General features: G+C 36.7%; 1 protein-coding gene across 1 annotated transcript; it reads right to left on the minus strand.

Annotated features, from left to right (window-relative positions):
- Window positions 1–1,907: 1,907 nt before the first annotated feature.
- Window positions 1,908–6,720, minus strand: LOC116246049 (C-type lectin receptor-like tyrosine-protein kinase At1g52310). The gene is made up of 4 exons (XM_031617736.1): window positions 6,426–6,720; window positions 4,045–4,470; window positions 3,282–3,852; window positions 1,908–2,629 (listed from the first exon to the last, which is right to left on the minus strand). The coding sequence occupies exons 1-4, from the start codon at window positions 6,568–6,570 to the stop codon at window positions 2,083–2,085; spliced, it is 1,689 nt and encodes a 562-aa protein (XP_031473596.1). The 5' UTR covers window positions 6,571–6,720; the 3' UTR covers window positions 1,908–2,082.
- Window positions 6,721–11,680: the final 4,960 nt, after the last annotated feature.

The following is an 11,680-nucleotide window of genomic DNA, read 5'->3' on the forward strand; positions in this document are numbered from 1 at the left end:
GCTTGGGCCCTGGCCTCACTCACCTCAATGTTTTTTTTAAAAAAAATTTACATGTAAATTTTAGAAAATTTTACTTATTTTATATAATAATTTTAAAAAATGATAGCCCTAGTCAAAATTTAAATACTTTAATTTGACTCGTCTCATGAAAAATGCTAATTATCTTTATATAGCTTAGTTACTGTTGATGAAAGGCCACAACAAGAAATGGCATGTCCTAAAGAGATGTCTTTGTATTTATGTCCATGTAAACAATATATACTTGAGAAAAAAGAGAAGGGCATGCATTCCATTTGCAGAGTTTTCTTTTCGAAACTGCTTATATACGACACAAAAAATTGTGTATCGAGAGCTGTAATGATCGGAATACCCTCGTAAGTAGAAAGGAGAGCCTCCCTAGGTAATGTAAAAGTTAAAAGTTCATGAAAGACATTTCTTTTTCAAAATCTCCAAATACCCTAAAAATCTGACATTCAAGAAGACCTTTTCTATGGACCAACCAATAAAAAGTGGGGGATGTGTCTTTGTCTGTAAAAAAAAGAGAAATAGAGAACGTCCTATAATTTCTCTACATGCAGTGGCATGGAGGTACATGGGTGGCCCACACCATCCCATCAAAAGTTTCATTGAAACCCTAAAAACCTAGGATGGTTTCAATGAGGCTATGAACATTCTCCCACCAGATCTATTGGATTCAAGTGTGCAATCAAAGGCTCGGATACTCAAATTCAAATCCCACCACAAGTTGGTAGTATCTAATTATTCACCCAAGATCGTTCACTCCAATCGAGCAAGAAAATGAGACATTGAGGTGAGCTTGATGGCCATGGATCTTAGAATCGAGGGCATTTGAAAACCTCATATCTAAAATCCACAATGATCTCAAATTTGGGGTTCATCTGAATTTTGAGTTTCTCTTTCTCTCCTTCTCAAGACTTTCACCCCATCTCCATCGTTGGAACTCCTTATAAGCTTATTGTCAGACTCCTTCAAGGGCAGAGGGAGGGAGGCCCGCCTAAGCCATGGCCCCACCCCAACGAATTGAAAAAAAAAAATACATTGAAAAAATTGAAAATTTTTAATTGCGCCATGTATTATTTAAATCCGAATTCAGTTTGACTCCCATCGAATTTAGACGTTAGACTGTTTGACCCGCCCCCTAAAAAAAAATCATTGCTAAGCTTCTTGCATCTCTTCTTTGTTCTATCATGTCCCCCTTTTCGCTCTTTCTCTCTCGCGCTAAAACAAAACATAAGAAGACAAGAATAAAGGGAAGAACACTCGGAAAATAACGTGGTTCGGCATGACGCCTGCATCCATGGTAGAAGGAGCCTCCTTCTCCGTTTTGTTTCGTTCACTTCAAGCTGTTTAACTGAAATAATCAGTTCTTTTTTAACACTGACACTAGGAAAGTGGTTGTCCTTTTCTTCGTCTCTTGGCTAAGCAAAACAAAATTCTCATTCGTCAAAAGAAAGAATGTAAGAGCCCAAATTGGCCCCTCAGAACTTTCTTTTTGTCCTTCAGAACTTTCTCCATTGTGAGCTGATTGCTAACAGTCGATCTTATCATAGAAATCAGGAAGGTGCATGAGAAACCAAGCTCTTTTGCTTCAGTTGCAGGAGACTATGTTCAGAGAAGAAGCAAACCAGCACGCTGTGCTTATCACAAAGTGGTTGCCGAGTAAACCAACAGTTCCTCTTGTGTTCAGAAATTCTACAAGGGCATCTCCTGATCCTCTATTAAATAGAAGCATCTCAAGATACCTGGGATCAGTTTTCAGGATTGAAATAGGGACGACAGCATAGATTCTGTATAACATCCACCATGCTTCTATCTACAAATCAGTTAGCACAGAAGAAATTTACAAGACTGAAAACTGGAATTTGGAAAACCACGTCAAGCTATAATGAGGCATCAAAGAAAACTTTCAATATAGTCATATAATAAAATTCTGGGATCATTTCTACAGGAAATTTGAACATATAGGAAAAGTAACAATACAACAAGGAATAGCTACTCGAAGTTGAAATCCTAATTAGTTGATACAGCCACGGCAGGCTTGATGTGGAAATCCATCAACTACTACTGAATACATGTGGTTGGACTGCTCCTCTCTTCCTCGGAATTACTCTCTCGAGGCCCGAGCTGTTGCAACTGATGGACTACAAAAGACATTCTAGGTCGCACTGATGGCACATGCTGTGTGCAAGCATAGACCAGGTCCACCACCTTTTGGATGACTCCTACTTCTGGGATGTCGGCAATTACAGGGTCCAGAAGCTCTACGTACCTGTGAGATTGAACCAGGGGCGTAGCCCATTCAAATATACTTTGCCACCCAACAGAATCAACAGCCTGTGCCGGCCTTCTCCCACTCACGATCTCAAGAAGCAACACCCCAAAACTGTAAACATCACTCTTTGTGGTGAGCTCATTCCTGTAAACAAATTCTGGAGCCAGGTAACCATGGCTACAAGCCATTACTGTCCGCTCATGCATCACTTCCCATGGCACAAACTTTGATAAACCCACACCCATTAGATGAGCTCCAAATTCTTCATCAAGGAGAACATTACTGGCTCTGATATCTCGGTGTACCACATGTGGCTTGACCTTGTCATGCAGGAAACTGTTTTCCAACAGGCTCAAAACTCAGATATGACAATGAAAAGCTGAGTGGAAGCCCACAGGAGTATTATGCAATAACAACGAAATGGTAAATGGTAATATTTTCAGGAGTTATATACATACTGCTTCCCTACACAATTCTGCTAAAAAATCTCAAGTTAACAAATTTGACAACCCAAACTGGCATGACTTCAAGTATGACAATTTCTGCTAAAAAATCTCAAGATGCTGCTTTCACAGTTTCCTTATTTTCTTTCTTGTTTTATGCAAGCATGAAAGTAAGGGCATAGTTCTATCAAATATTTCAAATCACGTTGTTTAGGCCAATGCTTATATTCTCACCAGCTTATACATATATTTTTCAGGTTATGACAATATTAATTAACGTAAATATGGCATGCAAATTCCTGCCCATTTGATTTCAAAATAAAAATGCAACCGACATTCAGAATTCAGAAATCAAAGAAATAATTGAGTTTGGTTCCTATTGTTCTAGACAAACCAGCCAGAATTTGGACAGACCATGTCCTACCATTTTAAATCCACCAGCCTAATGACACACATGAGAAGCAAAATAACAAGACTTTGAAACACAGTTTAAAGATAAAATGAATGTTTCAGAAAAAAATGTAATGCTTTATATGGGTACTTACGCAATTCCCTGTGCAAGAGTTACCACAATCTTCATCCTTGTCCTCCAATCCAAGCTCCTTCCACCTCTCGGTATATGATACAACCATCTATCTAAGGGGCCATTCGCCACAAATTCATACACAATAAACCTGTCACCATGGTCATAGCAACATCCTTTCACAGTCACTAGATTTGGATGATGAAGCCTTGAAATCCTCCGTACTTCTGAATAAAACTCTTTTTTCCGTTGAAAACTGGACCTCTTCAACCTTTTTACTGCCACCCTGGATCCATCAGGTAGTAGCCCACTGAAAGTACCACCAGTTTTTGCATCACCAAGAAGCTTATTGCCTTCACTGAAATTCTTCGTGATACGTCTCAGCTCATCGCTTGTGAATACTTTCCAAGATGGAGGAACTAAGGCAGCAGCTGATGGGCTAGATACCCTGTGTGATCTCCTCCTCTTTTTGCTCCTCCTATAAGCCAGGAGCCAAATCACTATAGCCGACATGGTTAAGAGTATTAATCCACTCACAGCTGCAAGGATTATAAAATACTCTTGGTGGCATCTCTTATGGTAACAGTTATCATCTGGAACATCAAAAGTATGTACTCAGAAATTAGCTCAATTTTATAGATAAGAAAAGAAAAGAAAAGAAAAGAAAGGACACTTGAAATGAGATTGATCTACCTAAACAAAACTAGATCAGCGGTAAAAAAATGAAATACAAGTTAATATATGATTTATTGCATGAATGCATATGAATATAGTAATGAAAGTACCTATATTACGCATGCATATGAATTCATGAGAGTTGTTGCAGCTTTGACCAACAAGAGCAACATGTCCACTAATAACCAGTGTACATGACTCGCTTGAATTGGCAACTGGACAAGCTTGTTTTGAGCAGTCCATGGAAAATGGTTTCCCAGGGAAAACTGATTCATTCCATTGTGATGTATTATCACTCCATTTCCAACTAAAACCTGCAGAGGAGTTGAAACGCCTCCCTCCAACCCAGCAGCCATTAGTTGTATCCATGCAACGTTTTTGGATGAACTCTAACTCTTGGGCTGATGTTAGTGCAGCCAAATGACCATGATATCCTGAGCAGAAGGCCTCCGACTCATCCCAAGAATAAGATTTTGCAAAAAAACCAAAGCACTTATCTTTACTTGGCCCAATTTCCCAATCTGCAGGGCATAATCCTGTCCAAAAAGGAAACATTTTAGCTCTTCAATACATTGACATACCTTTTAGAAAAGAGACAAAGATGAACTAGCATAATTGCAGAATATAGTTGACTAAGTCATACAGTAACTACAACAGATCCAAAGCTTATGCATACACTTTGTGCACGCAGCTACATCATCAATGTCATAAAGCCACTGATTGAAAAAGGATATATTGGAAGATCCTTTTTCAAAATGTCATTTTTCATGAGAAATCATGAAAAATTTAACAAATTCAAAAAACAGAAAGAATAAAAAAATAAATCTATGAAAAACTAGGTTTTTGGGTATTTTTCTTGCAAAAATATGAAAAAACCATAAACAGACTTTAAAGTTTAAAATCTAATAAATGCAATAAATCAGAACACATCCAATACAAGAGAAAAATCATGTTTCACAAAACTTACAAAAGCATGATGATGTAGTTGTGACAATCTCAAGATAATACCAGGATATTATACTTTGAGAATATCATGATCGTCGCTGATACTGTTTTTTGGCTCTAAAATGCTGATACTATTGGGATAATCTAACATGTTGGAAATATTGGTGAGGCAAAATAGGGTATCCCCCATGAGGCATCTTTCCATACCCAGACATCTAAGAAGCGATCATAATGCTGACAAATGGTTTTTTGCATGCCTTTACTAGAAAGTTTCACATTTTCACTCTTGACCTCTTAGTGCTAGAAATGCTTACGATGTGAATATTCTTTATATAGAATTAAACTAGGCAAGAATGGACATGATTAAGGTCAACGATGGTTCAAATTTTTCTGCAGCAATGCAGCTGTTCTAGTGTTTAAGCAGTACATACAGGCCTTTAGCACAGGAATAGGGTGATCAAGCCCTAGAGCTGAGCCATATCCGGGTGCTAAGCCTCCTTGAGCTTTCATGTGCCTGCGGTTTGTTTGTGCAATATGAAATATTAATTGTTTACGTTCCCAATTGAGCACAAAATCTCATATCTAACATATTCTTTTACCATGTAGGGCTACATATGCTGCAACTTGCGACGAACATTGAGATAAAAAAAACCATTGCAAGCATTTCAATTTAAGCAACCATTACGAAATCCATGGTCATAAATCAAACAATGAGTCAAATACTAGAGTATCACCGGTTTTATATCTTAGAATGACCTTACTTCACGGTCCACCCCTGACAATACTCAAAGTTTAGATGAACACCCAGTGGAATCCTTTCTCCAAAAGCCATTATTTAACCTGTTTGGGTGGAGATAACGACGAGGAATGCTACGCTATGGAAGAAACATGCTCAACAGGCAGAAATCAACAGTTCACTAACACCCAAATTAGAAGCAATCAGTACGAATAACAGTTCCCCCTTCAGCACTTACAGCATCTAGTTCTTCAAAACAAGAAACACCCAAAACTTCAAGAACTAAACCTTCGCTTTTGAGAGAAAGAAGGAGGAGGAGGAGGAAGCATGAAAAATCAGGCGCAGCAAGGAAGCCAAAGACACAAAACGGAGTGAATGCTCCATTCCGCATGGGAAATCGCTGACTCCCCATCTTGAAGAGGGAGCATTTCCATTAGCCGCGATAATCAGAAAATGCAGTTGTAAGACTCGACTCACCAGAAACCGTAAGTAAAATTCATCTTTCTCCCGACGACCGCTTCAATTTTTAAAGTCTCTTAGCTCAAATAGTGGAAAGAGGGTCCAGCTAGCCCAGCAAAATCGTACCCAAGGAGATTAAAAGAAATCTCTCCCTATTTCTCCCCAAAACCTTAAACCCTAGAGCCGAAGCACAAGAATCTAAACCCATTTGGAATACGAGCTTCCGAAGAGAATCACAGTGAAAAATGACGATCGACGAGAACAAACAGGGAAAAAAAAAAACAAAGAGAGAGAGAGAGAGAGAGAGAGAGAGAGAGAGAGAGAGAGAGGTGACAGACGGTGCCGCTTTACCTCCCTGGGCGCTTGAAGGGGTGGCAAAAAGGCAAAAAGTGAGCAGCAAAAAAAGGAGATCAAGCAAAACGGCAGGTGACGGTGGCAGCAGCCCAAGCCATTTCCTTCTTCTCTTGGATGGCTTCTTCTCCTCCGTCGCCTTCATGACTGAACCTTATTAATCCTGGATCACTGTCGACTGGTTCTTCAGCTTCGCGGTGAAGCAGATGGAAGACAACATTCGTGCATAGAGAGAGGGAGAGAGGCAGAGAGAGGACCAGTAGCATTAAACGCCCCCCACCATCCTCACAAGGACACGGACACCCACTTTCCTCGCGCACATGCTCAATCTCGTGGACTTTGTCCGCCATTAATGGATTTTTTTTTTTGAGAAATTTACGAATAACTGCTCAATGTTTGATGCACCATATTTGAAAACTACAAACAGTTATCACTTTTTATGTATGAAAATTGTTAAAAAATATTTTAGAATACTTAACCTTTCACCAAAAAAAAAATCTTTCTCATACCCTTCAATTTTCTCTTTATACCGAAACCAAAAAGAAATGTAAAATCTAAAAAATATATATTAAAAAGAAAATATTTTTTAAACATATTGTTAATGTCTTTATGACAAAGCATGTGTTTTAAAGTTATTGTATAAACATAAAAAGTTACTTATCATATATTTATTTGTAAATACTTCAACAGTTGAGCGACTATTTGTGACTTTTTAGTTCATTCGTTTTTCTTTATTTTTGTACAATTTGCGTCCCAACTTTTACTGTTTTTAAGAAAAAGAGTGTCTAGATTTTACATCTTAAGAGAAACAAAAAAAACGCGACTACTTGTCTCGCATCATTAAAAATGCAAGGTGTGCATGTAATTCTGCTCTTCTCCGATATGTCAAACTGCTATTTTGTACGTTGATTGACTTAAATTGAAGTCGTTGGATTATGTTTCCTCACAATGCAAGCTCATTCAAACATGGAATGCTTCTTCAGCAAAGAACATTATTAACATGATTTGAAGTATAAAAATATGTATGATCGCAAAGAAAATTCCAAAGGGGCGTTGGATGACACTCTTATGTATTTGTAAATATTTGGTTATATGAAAATCAAGTTCTTAATATATGTTTAAATAGTTTAATTGTTTGGGTGACACAATCAAAACATGATTTTTCATGAATAATTTAAGGGAAGTTAGGTTCCATTTTATTTTTACGAAACCAGGTTTTGTCAAAACTATGTTTTCTTAAACAGATGGCACCCAAACACTCTAAAAATCTAATGTTTTGCTTTAAAAAAAAATATTCAATTAACAAATTAGATCTTATTCATATTTAAGAAATGACATCCGATCAGATTTAAAATCAGTACACTAGAAACACCTTTTCTCCATTCCTTTTTTTCACTCTCGCTCTAAGCTGACCACTAAACGCTCGAGTCTTTTCCTTTCCTTTCATTGTTCAGTGCCTCTCCCCTCTTCTTCTTGCTTTACCATCCTTGTTCACATCTCTTTCTATTGCAGTAACACCATTTGGAGGCTGCGTTCCAACCCCCTTCAAAAGGTTTATGTGTCTTCCAAAGGTATGTTTCTCCATCTCTACAACCTGATAAAATGAATTTTGTTTCAAATTTGGATTTAGATTTAAATGTAAATTTAATTATTGGATTTGGATTGGATATAGATTGTGAAAATACATTTCAGATCCAGATTTAGCTACGACTTTTCTTTTTCTTTTGTATTTGAATCTGAATTTAAAAATTAACACCCAACAAATGGATATGGTTAATGATATATTTGATTCGGATATAATCTATTGGCATTCTTTAATTACAAAAAAGAAAAATAAGATTACTTATCAAGCCAGTATAGCCTTATTTTCTCTTTTGTCATGAATTAAAAAATAGTTTAAAGAATTTTTAATTGATTTAACCACCAACGCCACGCCGTATGATGGGGAACGGATGATAACATGGTTTGGAACCAAACATATAACCATTAGTCTAAAATGGACATACTTTTTCCCTTTTTTACATAAAGCAACCTACTTTCACCCATTATTCAAATCAGCCATAAAATCATTTGCTGATTTTAGTCAATCTGTTGACCAGAAAAGGGGAAATTTCCATTCGGATATTGTTCACCTTTTGCGTGTAGTTTGCAAAAAGGCATAAGTGACTGCAATTTTTTTTATGGGAACTGCATTTCCATAAACTGTCAAATAAGATTCTCAAGTATACTTTCGGTAACGAAACAAAGCACACCAGCTAAAATATTAATGAAAATGTAAATTAGTCATAAAGGTTGTGACGGTGTAAAATTTGCAGTTAGTGATTTTCATTTCTAACAAAGTTTAACTTCAAGCACATGATATTAATAGCTTTCATAAAGGAAAAAGATCCTTATTAACAAATTGCGAAAAGGTTACCTATTTTAAAATTTTTTACTCCAAAAGAATGGCAATTTATTTTCCCACAGAAATGAAAAAATGGCTGGTTGAATCTTTGAAAAGTAACCATATGTTTTTAGGTATATCCACGGCAATTTGGGATATCTCAAAACAAAGCCAAGTATTAAATGGGATATCTCCAAAGGTTGTGATAATGTAGAAATTGACACTTTTTTATTGACACTTACTTTTTCATACGTTAAAATTATGTAACAAATTCCTTCAGTGTGAAAGATTGAATGCTTTCAAATGGATGGCCTAAGGAATTTTATATATATATATATATGTGAGTGAACGATGACTTTGGTTATCTGCAGTCACTCAGCTATCTCCAAGGATTGTGATAATGTAGAAATTGACACTTTACCACTTTTCTATACATTCAAATTATGTAACAAATTCGTTGGTACGAGAGATTGAATGCTTCCAAATGGCAAGAGGAATTATATATATGTGAGTGAACAATGACTCTGGTTATTTGAAGTCACTCAGCTATCTGATTAAGCCGTCCATCTAAAGTAAATGGGTGATTGAGAGAAAAACAAGAAGAAAAATGTGTAAACTAATATTAGATAACAAAATTTCCATCACTTTTTTCTCTTTATTTTTCTTTTAACCATCCACCATGATGGATTCTATAATGCATATTAAATGGTTAGGTGACTATAAAAAGCTGAAGTTATATATATATATATATATATATATATATATATATATATATATATATTGAATGGTAGCTACCATTCAAAGAGTTACAAACCATTTAATTAGGATAGTTCCAGATGGATGGTTGAAAGAATGTGATAAAAATACCTATTACTTTTTTCTTAATGTTTTTTTAAACCATCTATTATATTAAATCGAATGGTCATGATTAGATGGCTCGATAACTCTAAAAAGTCAAAGTCACCATTCAATAATATACATATATAGTCAGACCTTAAAATATAAATCGTGCACTAATTAGTAATCTTTATGTTCTTAAAAGATGTAATGTAGGAGGATCTGTTCTTTAAGTTCTGGGATCTTATTCAAATCTAATGACCTTCAAGAAATTCAACTCTATGTAAACACATGCTGCCATCCCAAAAAAGTGGGTGTTTCATATTCAAACGCATTAAAATTAAAAGAAAGTGAATCGGATCTGGGAGCAGGCCCCTGTGCCATCCATTTCAGTTCGTCAGCACCTGCCATTAGATCCCCAAATCTTAAATACACGGCCATTTAACGCCGCCCAAGAAGCATGTCTGAATCCCTTCTCAAGGAGACATTCTGTTTGCTGTATGTCAATGAGTTTTTCAGAAGAAACTTCTCAATAGGAAGGATTCGACAGTACTCCTCTTCCTGGTCCATCGACAGTGAATAGAAAAGATATTTCATTTTGTTTCTGCAACATTGAAGGGGATGCATGAAATCTGCTTTCTGGTAGCTTAAATACTCCTAAAAAACACCAGAATAAATGGTCCGGTGCAAAATGATACACCACCATAAATAGAATTGATCAAGGGACAACTGTTTGTTCTAGTTGTTTTGGAGCAGGTGGATTCTCGAAGAATCTTTCCATGGTCGAGCATCAACAGGAAGAGATGACATTAAAGCCTGAATCGTTACATTATGAGGACGAAGAACAAGATTAGAAGGTTCACGGTCTTTACGAAAATGAGAACCAAAAGTTCATCAAGAATGAAAAAGAAGTAAAAAACAACAGAGAATCGCTATTCTCTGCAAATCTCGATTCATTGCACTCATTCAGCAAGAGACAGGATAGCCTCCATCATGAGTTTGATTTTTCCATTCTCTCTCTTTTCTCTGCGAGTGCATGCACACGTTTAACTGTTCAAAAACTCGGATCATTCGTTCTGGAAAAGGTGCTTCACCGCAGAAAAGGTTTCTAGAGACACAAAGCAATTTCCTACGCCGTCTTTTTTTCCTCATAAAGCAGCCAGCGTCTCTGCCCGGCCGTTTACTTCATTAACCGATGCTTCTTCTTTCAACGATAACTGCTGTCGTGAAAACAGTAACTGCTTCAGCTATAAATGCAACGCAACCACACTTGCCTCCCGTTTCCACCAAATTTCCGACGAGATACGCTCGCATTTCCGTCGTGATCGAGACTGAAGACAAGAAGTTGGGAGGATACAAGACATGTAACCAGAATCCTTTTTAAATTTGTCAAACCAGAAAAGAAGGGTGAAGAAGATGACATGACAATTGACAACAGATAATAATACCAATCTATACGTCTCCACTGATCATGACTACTAGAGAGAGAGAAAGAGAGAGAGAGGAGTGTGAAAGGGAAGGCTTAGAGGTGACATGACAAAAAGCCAAAAAAAGAAGGTCCAGACGTGAAAGGACAGAAAAAACAATATTAAAAACAGAAAGTTAGAGAGATATTTCAGTACATTGATTTAGTCAGATCTCTGCAAGAGAGAGAAAGAGAGACATTCTCAAAGTTTCACGAGGCAAACCATACAGCATACAAAATTACAGGTAGACGTACATACCAACACAGAGATCGACGGCGACCTTGATCTCCTTCAAACACCTAAGCCAACCGAAAATAGCTAAAACGTATATATACCAAGCAGAAAATGATAGAACCCGGACTACTTCAACAACTATATGATCTGAAAATTCGGTGCCATTCTTTCTTACATATGATTTCATTTATCTTAACTATTTATTTACCTTAAAATCTTGGCTTCCAATATTGCAAGAATACCAAATGGATATTGAGATAGAAATCTAAAAAACTGGCTATACACCATCATATGATTTCATTTATCTTAACCATTTATTTACATTAAAATCTTTC

The sequence above is a fragment of the Nymphaea colorata genome, chromosome 1, assembly GCF_008831285.2.
Source record: "Nymphaea colorata isolate Beijing-Zhang1983 chromosome 1, ASM883128v2, whole genome shotgun sequence".
Lineage (NCBI taxonomy): Eukaryota > Viridiplantae > Streptophyta > Magnoliopsida > Nymphaeales > Nymphaeaceae > Nymphaea > Nymphaea colorata.